The 16,986-nt window shown below is 41.0% G+C and overlaps 2 protein-coding genes across 10 annotated transcripts in view; both read left to right on the top strand.

The window, feature by feature from the left end:
- MAPKBP1 (mitogen-activated protein kinase binding protein 1) overlaps positions 1-6,265 on the top strand; it is a 120,736-nt gene extending 114,471 nt beyond the window's left edge. For all 7 annotated transcript variants that reach the window (XM_088670344.1, XM_035111960.3, XM_088670353.1 and 4 more), the window contains 2 exons: positions 388-476; positions 1,848-6,265. In XM_088670344.1, the coding sequence (XP_088526470.1) occupies positions 388-476; positions 1,848-2,144 (386 nt within the window). In that variant the 3' untranslated portion in view covers positions 2,145-6,265. The remainder of the gene's footprint in view (positions 1-387; positions 477-1,847) is intronic.
- A 1,404-nt stretch (positions 6,266-7,669) lies between these two features.
- JMJD7 (jumonji domain containing 7) lies at positions 7,670-16,949 on the top strand. Of its 3 annotated transcripts, none has more exons than XM_088670435.1 (8): positions 7,670-7,934; positions 9,871-10,024; positions 10,620-10,873; positions 12,218-12,274; positions 12,737-12,832; positions 13,735-13,811; positions 14,142-14,301; positions 16,271-16,949. In XM_088670435.1, exons 1-8 carry the CDS (start codon positions 7,685-7,687, stop codon positions 16,360-16,362), a joined length of 1,140 nt encoding a protein of 379 aa, XP_088526561.1. In that variant the 5' UTR covers positions 7,670-7,684; the 3' UTR covers positions 16,363-16,949. The 3 variants fall into 3 exon arrangements, with proteins under 3 accessions (XP_088526561.1, XP_088526563.1, XP_034967924.2); XM_088670437.1 differs by having other exon boundaries at positions 7,670-7,941; positions 9,908-10,024; XM_035112033.3 differs by having other exon boundaries at positions 7,776-7,941.
- The last annotated feature ends 37 nt before the right edge of the window (positions 16,950-16,986 follow it).

Genomic DNA, 16,986 nt, shown 5'->3' with positions numbered 1-16,986 from the left:
TTTTAGCAGCCAGAGAAAATGTGCCACCGAAATGCTCATTCCTGTATATCTCTGGGGGAAGAGATATTAAGGTGCAGCTGTAGAGAATGCCCTCTTCCTGGTTGCCACTAGGTGTGCAGCAATGCAGGCCATAGCACCACTAAGACTGGCTCCCTTGAAAGGCTTAACATAGAATAGAAGTTGCTCTCTATTCATGTAAGTGCATAGTATATAATGAACAGTCTCATGCAAGGATTTAAAGAACTATTGAGATGGGTGGGGGAGGCCAATGTATGAAATGGCTAGATTCTCTTCAGGGTTTTCCACCATCTCAGGACAGTGGGCAGGGCTGGAATGGTACTTGTGTCCTACTTAGTGCCTTTGTATTCTGTCTCCCCCGCCCCGCAGGAGGCTCTTCAGTCAGCATTGAGCAATGCAAGCACGTTGTGTCTGAGCTCCAAGACAGTATGCGCAAGGCCATCCATCTATACCATATGGTAAGTCGCACTTTCATTCCAGCTGGTCACTTGGATCTTAATGCTTATATGTGATTATCTATATTAGACAAATTGGAAACATATGGTTAAGACTGCAAGCAAAGATCCTCTAAATTTTCCTTCCGGAGCAGATACCTGTGTACTTACAAGCCCTTTGGGTTGTTGTGTGGATCACCATTCTGGGGCAAAGGAATGCTTCCAGATGGGAGTTTATTGTACAACAGTGTTTCTCATGTGCACAGGTTTTTTCGTTTTTGTTTTGCAGTGGTCACACAATGTTGTTGTCAAAATGCCAGGCGCGCCGGCCCTTTATACATTTTAATCCATATTTTCCATTTCTGTAGAAAATCTGATAAGTAAAAACAACCCATAGGATACCTGCAGAACCTTTGTCTTCCCAGGGTTTAAACTCAGCCCAAAACTTAGTGAGACGCTGACCCAGCATGGCCATTCCCAGTTCAGGTGTTACAGAGAGACAGAGCTTTCAATGGTTGGCTTTCAATAGCTGAGTCAGCAGAAGCGTGATAATGATGATTGAATCTTACTGTTTTAAATTGATTTTGATTGGGGTTGCCAGCAAGAAGGTATTATCATGCATGTATGAGAATCTCTATGAGGCACAAGAGCTTTTGCACACTTCATATACAAATATATGATAATTCAGACTTGCTTGGTACAGAGCATTAATTCAACATGGTAGGGCCTTCTCAGTAGTGGTTCCTCATTTGTGGAATCCCCTCTCTAGTGAGGTGTCTCTGTCACCCTCATTTTTAACATTCAGGGGAAATGTAAAAACATTTACCCAGGTGCTTGATGCCTGGAAGGTTCCTGGCAGCCCTGAAATTATCGGCTGGGAGGGCTTGTGATTGCAATTAAATATGTATTTAATATGTATTGTTTTATCACACCTTTAATCACTTTGGTGTTTGCTGCCCAGGTAGGAAGTGTAGGGTATAAATCAAATGGAGAAACAAGCAGACAACATGTTTAGCAATTTCCAATGCTTGAGACTGATTGGGAGAATGTGCTGAAAGTTTTGTGTTGATATTTTTAGTTTCTTGCAGGAGAGTAGGTGGAATGGGAGGAAGAAAAGCAACAGGAAGGGCAATGGGTCAGGTGTGAGGAGTAGCTGATATGACTGTGGTCACTGCTGCTTGAAGTGAGAAGTCCATGCTTCTCCCAGGTTCTTTCCTATACGAGAAAGAGGAGGGATTACAGAGATTGAAGTTAGGGACCCTCAAACTCTACACTTATGATCTCAGCACTGGACTTTGTTGTTTTCATTGCTACCAACCAGAAGCCTTCAACACAGGGCAGGGTGTGCTTCTAAAATAAAAAATACTGCTCACCTCCACCCCCACTTTTTTGCAGGTGTCTGCTGACATGGAGTCTTCAGCCGATAAAAATGAGATTGCTGGCCTCTTGACTGATACCTTCTCTGTGATGAAAAAAGAACTAGATTCCCTGAAGGATGGGAAAGAACTTCAAAGGGAGAAAGAAGTGTTGGCGAAGCCACATGACCCAACTGTAATGCCAGTCAGTGAGGGAAGTGGTTCCACCTTATCCAGTCCTCGGCATTTTGGAGATGAGCAAACTCTTGCTTTGTTGGAACAATATTCAGAGTTGTTGCTGCAAGCTGTTGAACGACGTATGGATAAAAAACTGTAAAGAAGAGTAGTTCTAAGAGGCATAAACATCTAATGAAGAAACTGACAGCAACACAGGGAAAACTAACATAGTGAAAACCTGGAATGACTGCTATCATTGACTTTTCTCCAATGGTGAAATATTTTTTTCCTCAAGCAGTTCTGTTAAGAGGGGGTCATTTTTATGGCTTCCAGAAATGTGCTGGTCACAGTACTAATCTTTCTGTGCCCCCTTCTCTCTCTTTTCTTTTTCTTTTTTGGTGGTGTTAAGAAAACCTTATTGGAAACTTTATTCCAGCCAAAACATTTAAAACAAAAATTCCTACAGGCTCAGTTGACTGTGGCTCAGCCTGAAATTGCTGACTTGCTGGAAAGATATTGAGATGGCACCAGTCACTCCCTCTGCAGGGCTGTCTCGATCTATGTACAGTGTTAAAAAATTATTTATTAATTTATTTTTATGACTATTGCTCTAAACTTTTCACATGCATTTTGTAGCTGTGACTGTTTCCATGTCTTTCCCACAAGTTTTGTTGCAGTAAACATACTATACTAGTAGATTGGCAGGCAGAATTTCTGAACTACTTTTTGCTGCAGCCTGCCTCGCTGAATTTTACTCATAGGTTTTTTGCTTTTCTTTATAAAAAAATACACTCTTGTTCTCCCTGTTTTGCCTTCTGTTTTAAAGAAAAACCTATGCTATATACCTACACCTGCACTTGCTTCCAGAGGACAGCACACCCTTTGGACCAAGCTACGGAGATTTGTTACAAGACTGTTTGCAAACATGAATGCTTTTGCAAGAACTGTACAACATTTTATATAAAACCTGACCTCTACACTAAGGAGTTTTTTTTTAATTGAAGAATTGTTATATTCTATTTATAAAGTTATAATTAGAAGTGGTGTTCAAGTGGTGTTGTATACTGGGCTCTTCAGATGATGTTTTTGGGCGGTGGGGGGGGGAGACAGGGTTGCTACAGCATTCATTAGATAAAAAGTTTTAGTTTAATTCTAGCAAAAAATTAAAGAAATTTGTCCGTGAAGAGAGCCTGACACCCGTTTTTAAGTACTGTTCAAGTGAAGCATGAGATGTACCCAAGAGGGAGACCCATTTTATGTCTTCATTGCTAAAACCAGAAAACTACCAATTAATTGTGACTGGACAGAACATTTAGACAGTTGTGATGTAACTATTTTCATTTCCTTTTTTGTGATTAAAAACAAAGCAGGTCAGTGGGGTGGGAATGAGACTGCATGGAGTTTTATTGTGTTCAATGAAAACTTCTTGCCATATTTTTCCAAACTCATTAGTCCATGGCTGTGGCTCTCAAATTGCTATCCTAGAAGGTTCTTCTTTCATTTAAACCCCCCCCCCTACTGAATTATCAAACCATATTCCCAGAGTACTAGTTGATAAAAGTATTTCAGAAATGGCTATCCTACCGAATTTTTTGAGCTATTCTTTCTGGTCAAAAAACAGTTCTGCATCCACTATTGTCCATCTGATCATCTGACTAAATTGCTTTGATGACCTGGGTCTTTTTCATCGGCTTTCCCCCTTGCACTTCTCATGTGGGATTTTTCATTCACTGCACTGTAGGACTGGGAACCTTGCAGCGTAGCTTCTTTTCTGGGACTGGTTGGCTCTCATAATATATTATAGAGGGACATATAGATCAGCCAACCATCCATAAATTAACTGCAAGATTAAGGACCTGGAATGTTGTTTTGTGCTTTTTACTATGTCCCTCCCAGAACTTCCTGGCAGTATTGCTCTCTCATATACTTTTCTGAGTGGCAGTTAAGATACATTCACCAGAACGGATATTCTGCTACTGTTTTCCATCCATGAGCGAGCATGAAAAAGAGCAATGTCTATGGCAAAGGAATAGGACGGTCAGATGAAAGATACTCCTTGGACATCTATTAAACGAAAATTGAGATGGCTTTTTTGGTTTCTGAGTGTACATGCCAGGAAAGGTCTTAGGAAACATAACTTTTATTTCCCTGTTCACATTAGGCTGTGAAAAGTGTTCAATGCTCAGGAAAGTTTCCTGTTCTGAGACATACATATACTCAGGGTAGAAGAGCCATACTTCCAACACACACATCTTGATGATATTGAAGTTCTTTGTGTTGATTTAACCTCCAAAGTTGTCAAATGCATTAGTGTGACAGCGGAATCAAGATGTTGATAGACAAATACCTCAATGCTTATTGATACAGTTACCCAGTAGATGATTCCTCTGGGTTTCTCTTGGGTGAAAGACAATAACAAACAAAGTTCAATGTTACTGTCCAAACGTTTCTGCAAAATAATTTTCTTCAAATTACTTGAGCACTGTATTCATGGATCAAGGTGGAAAATGGGTGTAGAAATGAACTAGCACTGTGGTCTTGAGTAAGTAGATATGCAAGAATGTATGGGCAGGCCTGTAGTTTTTAATATTACATGGAACAGAACGGCCAAGATTTCTAGAAAAGTAGTAGTAGGGAAAGGAATCTTTTTGGTTCAAAGCGGAGAGTATGGTTCCTTTGAAATGGTTCTTATGCAGGAAAGAGGCAGAACATAGTTAAGTAGAACTGAGAATGAATTTTATGTAAATTAAAAGATGAGAATTGTTAGGTGTTTCCTTTTTTTAAAAAAAAAAAGGAAGGAAGGAAGGAAGTATTTTAATGTGCCCTTCATTTCCACTATTATATCCATGAATTGGGGAGGGTTTAGGAGTGACTATCCTCAGTCAGCCAGTTGTCTAAAACCATTTGGTGCGCGTTAGCTTCTTAGCTATCTTCTTTTCTGTCCCAAGGATTTGTTGCTGAGAAGAAACAGGAGGAAATACTGTTTCCTCTTAAGGAAAACACTTTGATAGTTAAATGTCAGCCTGCTATACTTTTAGTTTTGAACTGCATGTAAATTATTTGGCTTTATTATACATGTTCGCTGGCCCTATTAGGAAACTTCAATACATATCTAAGGGTTGTGGAAACAGAAATGCATGTAGTATCTGAACCTGGCCCACTTCTACTGATTTTTAATGTTTGCATGCAAATTAATGTATTAAGGTAAATGGAGAAAGTATGTACCATGAACTCATCACTGATGCCATGCTGACATATTATATTCATGCTTTCTGAAATGTTTCTGTACAGTGTAATTTACATTTTATTTTTTGTGTATGCTGTTTCCTTTTTTCAAGGAGAGTCCTTAGAAAAGAGAACAAATACCTGTACACTTGAATGGGACAAAATGGCCTCTCATTGTTTCTACAGAAACACAGGAGACATTTGAAAGCCAAAATTGTGTTTACACCAGCTATTGGTATATGCAACTGGTGCTACAATATATGGCCATTTTGTTATTACCCCCGCCCCCTTTTAATCCAATCCTTTTCAGTGACACCTCTAATAGTTGGGCCTATTAGAAAGGATTAGCTTCCTCTTTTGCTCAACTGATCCAGAATAAATTTCTTTCTGCAAAAAGAGTTACTGTTATGGCCAGTGTATGCATCTGAGCATTTTAAACAATGTTGTCGCATATCAACACAGAAGTTAAGCCACTGGACCTCCAGGAGCATCCAGTATTTTTAATTTTTTTTAATAAATAAATCAGTTGGAGGGGTGAATAGCTAGCTGCCTTGTGCACCTTCAGGCAGGTACTGTTGTGACTGCTCTTTCTATAGATACTCTAATATCCAGAATCCTGTATGGTTTGTATATTATATTCTGGAGCTGGGCTGCTTACATATTGAGTTAATCTGCTGTAGATCACAGACTGTGATGCATGGAGCAGCAACTTAAGGAATAAGCCATGTCCACTCAGCATGTCTAAGTTAAGTCTAGGCACCAGATAAACATCCCTTTTACCTGTGTTATTTCAACACTCCCTCCCTATTCTCCGCTTGTTTAAAAGGAGATAACAACCCTGAAACTTTTTATTTATAAATGTGTGTTTTCTACCTTGGCTTTAAGAGGGGAAAAAATCTTTTAAAATGTCTTCTTTTTTAATTATTTGAAACAATTGTTTTATGTTTCTGGGGGTTTTGCACTGTGAGCCACGTTTCTGGGGCTATTTTTAATTCTGTATTCATTTGTACTCTCCGTCTTAAGTAGTTTCAATAAAAAAAGTGTGAACCTTTGTTACTAAGCTGTCTTCATGCTGTTGCTCAGTGTATTGCCTTGTTCCATTTTTATAGTTTATTAGGGTTTCCCCTGAGTGCTCACTGGAAGGACAGATCGTGAAGCTGAGGCTCCAATACTTTGGCCACCTCATGAGAAGAGAAGACTCCCTGGAAAAGAACCTGATGCTGGGAAAGATGGAGGGCACAAGGAGAAGGGGACAACAGAGGACGAGATGGCTGGACAGTGTTCTTGAAGCTACAAACATGAGTTTGGCCAAACTGCAGGAGGCAGTGGAAGACAGGAGTGCCTGGTGTGCTATGGTCCATGGGGTCACGAAGAGTCGGACACGACTAAACAACAACAACAACAACAACAACAACAACAACAACAACAACAACAACAACAACAACAACAACAGGGTTTTCACATTCTTATAGCAAAACAGTTCTGTCCCTTCCTCCTTCTGGCCTTCCCTCCCCCCTTGCTCTTTGTAGTAATAGGATTTTCATTTCTTTTGACACATATTGCATTGTTCAGATTCATGTTGCAGTGTTCAGGTAAGATCAGTGCTACATTCAGGATCCAGCTAAGCAAACACTGTGTTGGAGTAGTTTTTGCTAACATGGTTGTTGTTGTTGTTTTTTTGCAGGGGGCGGGATCATGCAGATTCTATATTTCCAAAACAAACCTTTCAGCATTCACTACCAACTAGTTTATAAGAGCCTTTAGAGCAAAAATCACTTGCCTTTCTATAGAACAAATGCTGAACCACAACCAACTTCCATGGGCAGGTGTAGGCAGAGGCACAAATACCATTTTCTCCAGTTTTTGTTGCTTTGTTTACACAAATTCTAGTCACACAGTGGCTAGTAATAGGTGCTCTATTGTTACAAACAAAACTTTGTTTCCATTAACCTGCTGCTCCTTGACCAGTGACTGAAGATTGAGGGGGCTATTGGATTCTTGTTTTTATTTTTATTAGGTATTTTGTGGTTTTATATCTTGATCTTATTCTGTTACCTGCACGAGACCCCCTGGGTGTAGATCGGTATATAAATTCAATAAATAATAATAATTGACTGGATGTTTCAGCACCAAAATGGCCCAAGGTTCATGCCAAACTTGAAAACAACAACAACAACTTTGGCCTCAATCCTGGCTGGCCCTTTAGACCACCACCACCTGGCAAGAAAGGACTAAATCTCCTCATGCATCAATGAAGTTTTTTTTATTTTGTAGAATTTAGATGAGAAAACAAAGCCAGAACCATAGCTGTCAAGTTTTCCCTTTTCTCCCGAGGAAGCCTATTAGCATAAGGGAATTTCCCTTAAAAAAAGGGAGAACTTGACAACTATGGTATGGAGTTTTTTGCTTTGCCTGGGGGGCTCCTCGTTTCGGTGGGAAACATAAACCCGAACCAGGAGAGCTTATTATCTTGACATGGTGGCAGGCGGAGCTCTCCTCTCGCTCGCCCGTAGGGAGGCGGGTCTCGTTTCTCCCGCGCCCGGCGAGGCAGGCCCTCTCCTTGGGCAGCAGGAGGAGGGCGGAGCGCGAGCCGGACCCAAACGCGGCTCAGGCGGCCCGAGACGCCGCCGCCGCCGCCGCCGCAGCTCCCGCCATGGCGGAGGGCGAAGCGGAAGGGGAGGCGCTGCGGGCGGTGAGGCGCTGCCTGGAGGTTTTCCCGGCCGAGGCAAGGGGTGAGCCCGGCGGAAGGGAGGACCTTTGCATGGCCCTTCGCAGGGGAAGGAGGAGGACTTGGAGGGGAAGAGAGGGGGGCGAGCGAAATGGGCGGGCGAGGTTAATCGAGGGCAGTATTAATGTTGCTTCCCTGACAGGATTTCTATCTCGGAGTGCAATAGGGTTATCCGCGGCCGTTTAGGTGTTTGCCCGCAAAAAGGGGGGGGCGTCTTGATTTACCATACCTCGCAGAGGTTCAAAGCGCACGATTCCCCTCGAGGTGTCTGGATTTTTCTACCCCAGCTCTCAATAGTGAAATATTCTGGACCCAAAAAAATGCACTCACTCGCCGCCCCCCTCCCTTCTTACTGCTTTTGGGATTGTGAGGAAAGCCGGAGTTTATCTGGGGCATCCCCTTCCCGTTGCAGCGGCAAGCCTTCAGTAGTCTGGAAAGGGCCATAAGTGGTCGAGCACATGTTTTGCACGTGTGTTAGAGCACATACAGGGCCGGATTTAGGTTTGATGAGACCCTAAACTACTGAAGGTAATGGGGGCCAATGATGATGATGGTGGTAATAACAAATTTAGTACTTATACCTTGCCCATCTGGCTGGGTTTCCCCAGCCACTCTGGGCGGCTTCCAACAAGAAATTAAAAATATATTAAAACATTATATGTCCACCTGTCCTTTGTCAACAACAAATTGTAGCTGTTTTTTGTGTTGAATATATACTATATGGTAATTTATGGACCTAATAGGTATCTAAAGCCATTTATGTTTTTGAAATGTACATCCAGGTTCCCCCCTTTTAATTTTTTTGGAGGGCCCCCAAGAGAGTGGGGCCCTAAGCTATATCTTGGTTAGCTTATATGGAAATCCGGCACTGAGCACATATGTCAACCTGAAGTTCCTCTCCCAACCCCCAGCCCCTTGGATAATTCAAATAACCAGCCACAGGTTCCTGCCAAATGCACACATGTGTCAGAACATGGCTGGCTTTGGGGCAAGATGCCCTCAGTGGGGCTTTCTGCCTGAGCATGCTGCTATTGCTACTGCTTGCCTCTTCCTCTGTGCCCAAATCTGCACAAGGCATCCAGAGAAAGGAGACTGCTAGCTACTGTATTCTTGCTCCTTCCATTTCTTCCTCAGACAGGGTAAAGAAACATGCATCAGAGATTGGCACTTGGTCCCCTACTAGGGCACGGACCTCAGCAAGCGCCCAATGATGCCAGTGTTTGATGCCGGCCTTGTACATACAGTACATTAAACCACAGGACATATCCTGTGGTATGCTGTGTGTATCGGTATGGAATTTGTATATTGTGTATCATGTGCAGCAGCCTTTAAGTTCAGGGGCTAAGCATGTCCACGGTTTCTTGTATCTGTTCTTTGAACGTCTGTACCAATATTTTAAGTAAGTCCTAGATGCCAGGTTCCTAACTTGTATATATCATATAAACACATGCTACCTCTAATTGCCAAAACAAATAAACTGAAACTAAGCTGAACAGGTATCTGCATGGACATAATGCCTAACCCAACATTTTGAAAAGTGAAGCTTGTTGAGAAAGTCTCATTTTTGTGACTTAAAATAAGCTGCAGGCTAAGAGAACTTAAGAGCCCAGGATCTTTGTTCCAAGTGAATATGGTAATAAGTTCTAACCAATGTTTGTTTTTGGTTTATGACTCAGGGTTTGTTTGTAGGAAACAAAATCATGAATCTGGGTTCAGATGTAACTCTTAAGCCAAACTATGGCTTAGCTGTCAACAGCACGGCAGCAACAGGAGTAGGGGAGGAGTGAAGTGTCCACAATTTTAGCCCTGTGCACCAGCTTGTGCATTCGCCTTTAAACCATAGTTAAGATTAACTCTGACATGTGAATGAGGCCAGTCCTTGAAATGGTAGCACAATCATTCACAGAAGTGTTTTTTTCTTTTGCCTGAACAGAGTTGAGTTTCACAGATTCTGTGCCATATCTTGATAGCCTTCCATCCCCCTTGGAGTTCTATCGGGAATGGGTGTGCCCAAACAAGCCATGTATAATTCGGAATGCAGTCAACCATTGGCCAGCTCTGAAGAAGTGGACATTAGCGTACCTGAGGTAGGAATCTGCCTGGCAGTCCCTAGCTTCAAACATAAAGCACACAGCATGGAAATACTGGAAATAAATTTATTGATGATGTTTCTTAAGAGAGTTGCCAGCAAAAACAAATCCCTCCATGTAGTCAGCTTCATGGGAAAATTTAGAACTGTTGGGGCTGTTTTATTTATGAAATTTATTTATTTATTGAATTAGTATCCTAGTCTTCCTCCTGAAGGAGCTGAGGGAGGCTGTTATACATGAGGGAGCTGGGACCAGGGGTGGGAAAGTAGGGTATTTCCAATTCCTGGGCACCAATATTAAGTCATTAGACACCAGGATAACCATTAAAAGGCAAAGGTGGCTTGTAGACCTGTAAGAAAATAATCCAAAATCCACAGCTGTTTATTAGGACCAACCAAAATATCACAAAATAGTGAGCAAGCTTTCAAGTTCTACATAGCTCTTTATGTTACCAAAGCAAGGGGTTTGAAGGTGGGATGTGAGGGGCAAAAAATTAAAGTCCAAAAATTAGGCTGCATGTTGTAGCCATGAGGTCTGCATTTAGACTGCAATTTATTGCATAGTGGTGAACGTCTGATGTATTTTGGTGCAGGGAAATAATGAACTCCAAGCTGGTGAGTGTGGCAGTAACTCCAAATGGTTATGCTGATGCAGTTTATCAGGATTGGTTTGTTATGCCAGAGGAACGACACATGCCTTTCAGTGCTTTCTTGGACATTGTAGAGAAAAAAGTAACTTCTCCAGGGGTGTTTTATGTGCAAAAGCAGTGCTCGAACTTAACTGAAGAATTCCCTGAACTTATGGGAGATGTGGAGCCTGACATACCATGGATGAGTGAGGCAGTTGGTAAATATCAAAAGCTTAATTTTATCTATGTGTTGTGCAGTCCATTTAAATGCAGTCAGTGCTTACAAATGATCTAACAGTTTCAAGTTATGCACTTTTCTGCTGTTATTGCCTGCCTGCCCAAAAAAGAGATGAATGCTGCAGCAAAAATTCACATTCTGGCTTTGAAATGCTTTGAAACATTGCATAATTCATGAATTTGTAGAATGAGATGAATTGATGGCTTTGTAATTGTATGCGCAATTTCCATTCAAATGCTAAGCTGTACAAATTGTGATGTACGGTACAGGTACTTATGTTTACATTGCAATGTAGCCGAAAAAAATTCCAAGAATGTTGGAAAATGTACTTGGCCAATAATAAATTATTCTTATTCTTATTCTTATTATAGATTAATAGACTTGGAGGATGAGGCAAAGGGAAGAATACTTTCCATCCTCCACCAGCAATTGTCACCACAGCAACAGCAAGCCTGCTTAAGATAGGAAGTTTTCTCTGGGAGCAGTGGGTCCTTTTTGCAACAAGACCAGAGGGTTTCTGCTTTTGTAGATACCAGATTCTTGGATAGGGTACCCCACTCTTGCAGGGAAGGGAAATGCAAAATCAGGAAAGAAATTCAAAGAACTCAAAATTGTCAGACCTGTGCTTTACTGATAAACCCTGTTTAGGGAAGCTTTTAATCTTTAAGAAATTAGTGTATTTTAATATTTCTGTTGGAAGCCGCCCAGAGTGGCTGGGGAAACCCAGCCAGATGGGCAGGGTATAAATAATATATTATTATTATTATAAATGTAAACGAGCATTTTAAATCAATTTTTTTTATAAAAAAACAACCCCAAATGTCTGTTCTTTAAGGGTGATCACTATATACATGGGAACTTTGCATCAGATTAACCTTCCTCTCTGGAATGGAAAAACTCAACCCAGAGCTGAATTAATATAATTGTTCCCTGCTGCTTTCATTGTCAGTATATACCTTTTCTTTAATGTGTAGGTGGGCCTAGTAGTCTGTCCTTCCATGCTTATTAATAAAGGATGATAAACTGATTTAACAGAAAGTTCTTAATCTGGGGATCGTTCAGCGTAAGACAACACAAACTATTTTTCTCAGAATAAAAAAATTCCTTCAGTAGCACCTTAAAGACCAACTAAGTTTATATTTTGGTATGAGCTTTCGTGTGCATGCACACTTCTTCAGATGCACACGAAAGCTCATACCAAAATATAAACTTAGTTGGTCTTTAAGGTGCTACTGAAGGAATTTTTTTATTTTGCTTCAACTCAGACCAACACGGCTACCTACCTGTAACTATTTTTCTCAGATTTATTCTTTTTTTCATATAGGAAAGAAGCCTGATGCTGTTAATTTCTGGCTGGGGGAATCTGCTGCAGTGACATCTTGTATGTACCATGAAATAAATGTATTCTTATTCTTATTGGCATTGAGGTCAAGGATGGGCAAAGATATCCCTTTAGAAAATTTGGATGTGTCTTCTGAACATCCAGCTATACTCTCTTAGTTGAATTTGGCTTTCCTTGAAGTTAGTGTAGACTGAGGTCTAGGGCTTTTTGCGCTCTATAATAACTGCATATCACGTTTGCTCCCCACATGGACCTTCATGCCACTAACTTCAATGCCAATCTGTCAATCTGAGAGATTTTAAGCAGAGTTTGGAAAATCGAATGCTTAAAATTTGGTGCTTGGTGTGTAGAGAAAAACAATCGCACCTAGTACTGGTATAAATGCAGATTCTTACAGCTTTCATACTACGTACTGCTAGTATTTTTAGCACTGACTGCATTAAAGATAAAGAAACTATCCTTCTCTTTCCCCAACCTTTCATTTCCTCCCTCCAATCTTAGTACATAAAGACCATTATGAAAATTTGTACTGTGTGATCTCTGGAGAGAAACATTTTCTGCTGCATCCGCCAAGTGATCGTCCCTTCATCCCATATGGTATGTATTCTGAGAAGTAGAGGGTGGTAAAGTAAGATGCATACTATTGTTATTTTGGGAGAAATTAGAATTAGGAGGATGAATTTAGGCAACATTTTAATATGCAGCAGGGGGTCAGATTTCCTTTCTAACTGGAGAGGATTGCATCTCCTTCCAGCAGCTCATGACAGTGGATAAAGGGTGGGGTCAGAAACAAAAGTGGGCAGAGCAATGAATATAAATTTTCGCTTTGTACAGCAGGCTAGTTTCTGCACACACCAATCTCTATCCACTATCCCGGCAAGCAAGAGGCATTATCAGAGTTCAAGGACACATTCCAGTCAGGAAAAATGCTGGGTGTGAAGCAAGACCAGTAAAAGAAGTGGCCTGAGGGGAGAGAGTTTGACTGGGGAGGGGGGCGTGGCCTAAAGAGAGTCCCAATGGCTGGATAGAGAGTTCTGAGGGCCACATTTGGCCCCTGGGCCTGAGGATTCCATGCCTTTGCCCCTTTCTTGAAAAGGAGCTGAGGTGGGGACAACAATTTAAATCATTGTCATCCAGGATGAAGTGGTTCACTCAGGTTAGTTCACCATTTAAAACCCCTGCCCACAAAGTTGCTACTAACCATGGGAGGAATTTTAAAAAAGGCTTGTGTAATTTTTCCACTTTGTGGCTAGTAGCAGCAACAAATATGTGGCAATTTTTTAGGAAAGGAAAAAGGTAGGGAGGTCCAGTCGTGTTAACTTCTGGATTGCCTTCAGGTTTTATAATGGATACTATGCTCAAAGCCAGTTCCCAGCAAGTGCCTGACTAAACTAAATTCTACCCCTATAATTTCAGTCTATATTTAATGCTTAACATTGACATTCTCTTTGCCTATGTTCTATGCCCCCTTCCAACAATTTTCATGCTTCACATTTCAGAATTGTATCCATCAGCAACCTACCACATATCAGAAAACGGGTCATTTGAAGTTGTGGATGACAAAGCTGCAGAGAAGGTAACTGTTTTTGTGTTAAGTACTATCTGAGGGCAGCTGCTAAGAAGGAATGAATGAAGTGTTGAGGCCTGTTTTGTTTTTTTGGTTGGGCTTCTTCACAGCACACCTCTATTTGATTTTTTTGAATATTTATTTACTCTCTTTACTAAATCTGGTTTAAAAGGGTAAGAATGCTGTTGGCAAATATGGGTTACCTAATAGTTAGAAGGGAATACATTGCTAGATGTTTTTCAACTATTTGTCATCAAATATGGAAATTTCTGAAGGAATACAGCATTTCTCTTGTTAAATTGAGCATTTCTCTTGTTCCATAACCTTTCATCCTCATAGGTGCCCTGGATTCCATTGGATCCTTTAAATCCAGATCTAGAACGATTTCCAGAATATGCCAAGGCAAAGCCTTTGCGGTGCACTGTGAAGCCTGGAGAGATGTTGTATCTTCCTTCTCTCTGGTTCCATCATGTTCAGCAGTCACACGGCTGCATAGCAGGTGAGAGGAGAGTGGGGTGCACAAGCACACCAAATTTCACATGTCATGTTTCTCCTTCAAGATAGGTTTTGTGGTTCCTTCAGTCTACTATCAGTTGGATTTCTTTATCCCATTTCCAGCCAGAATTAGCTATCTTTACATATAGGCTTGGATCTGGAGATCTTGTGGGCAAAATTCTGCTTAGAGGAGACTTCTGCTAGTGGAAGGGTGGGGAGGTGTTGAGCAGCATGGGAGATGATGCAGGAAGGTGCAAGGGGAAAGGAGAGTCAGCCAAAATTGCCTCCCATCAGAAAGAGCTTCCTCTGGATCAAAGACTGTTCTGCACATGGAACGAGTCTTTGCATTTGTGGAACGGCAAATCGGGACCCAAGCTGTCGTGTTTGATTAGATGAAGCTTATAGAGTGTCAAGATAATTTGGGGCCTCAGTTGGAAAATTCAAATCTCTCCCTCCTTTTTCTTTTTACTAATTAACATGGGCCACAATTCAACAACTTTTGTGTGAACTCAGGTAGAAGTTGCACAAGGGCATATTCAATTCAAATGGGGCTTGTGCAGATTCTGTACTGTGGATCAAATATGTGCCTTTGTTTTATTTTCAGTTTTCTTACAAAATGTCCAAAATTGTTACCATAAAAAGCATCAGCACCACCTTGTGGTGTTGGGCTGAGAAGAGCATCCTGGCAATAATTAATTGTACTAATAGGGCCAGTTGTTGATGTAGAAAAAAATTGATTATTAACCTGCTTTTTAATTTATTAACAAAGCCATAACATAAATTTGCACTTCACCAAAACCTCCATAGGTATTTTTTTTTAGGATATTGAATAAATAAAATCAAAGTGAATGTTAAATGTGTTCTCGGTCTTACCCTGACCAATTGAAGGTAACTGTCACTAATTAATAGACCAGGACTACTAAACAAAATTCAAATACATGAGAATAAAGTGGATTACTTAAAAGGGGTTTTAAATGCAAAATCATTTAAAGTGTCTGTTATATAAACCTGACATGTTAGGTCAGAGGCTTTTAAAATGTCCTATCCTTTGTAGATTTTTACACATTAATCTGCTTATTAACAACTCCTGCATATTTACAGAAGATTTCAGGATACATTGTAGGGCATATTCTCAGTTCATTCGAGGCACTGGTTATACCCATTGTCCTGTGCTAGGTAGCCAACACTCCACCTTGGCTCCAGGACAACCAGGAATGCAATTGAACACTAATGCGGAAGGTCATCAGATGGTAAACTGAGGCTAAAATAATAAGGCCACCCAGCAACAGCATAGTTGATCAGTGATTTGAATCCATGTCTACCACCAAGCCCCTTGGATGTCTTAAAACCTTTTAAGTTGTATTCTGTAGACCCATTGAAATGAATAAACCTAAGTCATGTCCATTAACTTCAATGGACCTACCCTTGAGTAGGACTAATCCTGAATTCCACCTTTTATGAGGATCAATTTCTATGTTAAACTAGCAGTGCAGTAGCCATTGAGGAGATTTCAGCCATGCCAGAAAAATTCCCATTTTTCAGTTGGTCACAATAACATACAGTCATACCTCGGGTTACGGGTTGAGCGTTTTCAGGTTATGGAGGCGCCAAACCTGAAATTACTGGAACGTGTTACTTCTGGGTTTCAGCGCATGCGCAGAAGCGCCAGATTGCGTCATGCACGTGCGCAGACTGTGGGTTGCGAACGCTGCGGGTTGCAATCATGCCTCCTGCACGGATCAGGTTCACAACTCGAGGTTCCACTGTATTCATTGGCTGAATAGTTTCATTTTCCATTGGCTACCATATTGCTACTGTGTAATGTATTAATCAGGTCTGAAGTTCTAAGTCTTATTGAGATTGGGGCAAACAATGGAAAGAATTGTAGCTTTTGTGTTGAGCTGAAAACTACCAAAATGAGTTTTTCCAAAGACAGATGATAAGTTATGTCATTTTCTTTTTCTCCCCCTCAGTGAATTATTGGTATGACATGGAGTATGATCTAAAATACTCTTATTATCAGCTGCTGGATTCTCTCACAAAAGCTATAGCACGGAAATCTTAGGGTCTTGGAACAGCAAACCTACTTATGTGGAACTATGGCTGGAATGTGAACAATTTAATAATGGCCTATTAAATCAAGACAAAAGGCAACTGCTTTGCTGCTGACAATTGTTTTGCTGTCACTGAAGCTTAACATCATGTGGATGTTCATGGCATTGTGGACAAAATGGCACCTTATATGGTGGTTTACCTTAACTAACAGTTGAGATCAAGCACTTGAGATGAATATCGCCTACACAGATGAAGCACATTTTCTAGATCTGTTTCAGTCAGGCTTCATGATGATGTAGTTCCTCTGGTGGAAAGTCCATTTCTGGAGATCGACAGGGCGCTAACTTGTCCTCAGTACATTAGATCATCTGTATTAATATTCTGGAGGAATATTACAGGGAACCAGGCAGAGGGCCTTCTTGGTAGTGGCACCCACCCTGTGGCAACACCCTCCCATCAGGTGTCAAGGAGAAAAGTAACCATACAACCTTTAGAAGACATCTGAAGGCAGCCCTGTATAGGGAAGTTTTTGATGTTTTATTATGTTTCTGTATATGCTGTATGGGCAGGGTACAAATAAAATCATCATCATCATCATCATCATCATTATTGGGCAGTAGTGGGCTGGATGGGG

Source organism: Zootoca vivipara, chromosome 1 (genome assembly GCF_965207765.1).
Source record: "Zootoca vivipara chromosome 1, rZooViv2.hap1.1, whole genome shotgun sequence".
NCBI lineage: Eukaryota > Metazoa > Chordata > Lepidosauria > Squamata > Lacertidae > Zootoca > Zootoca vivipara.
The sequence above is the reverse complement of the archived record's forward strand: the minus strand, read 5'-3'. Positions and strand labels throughout refer to the sequence as shown.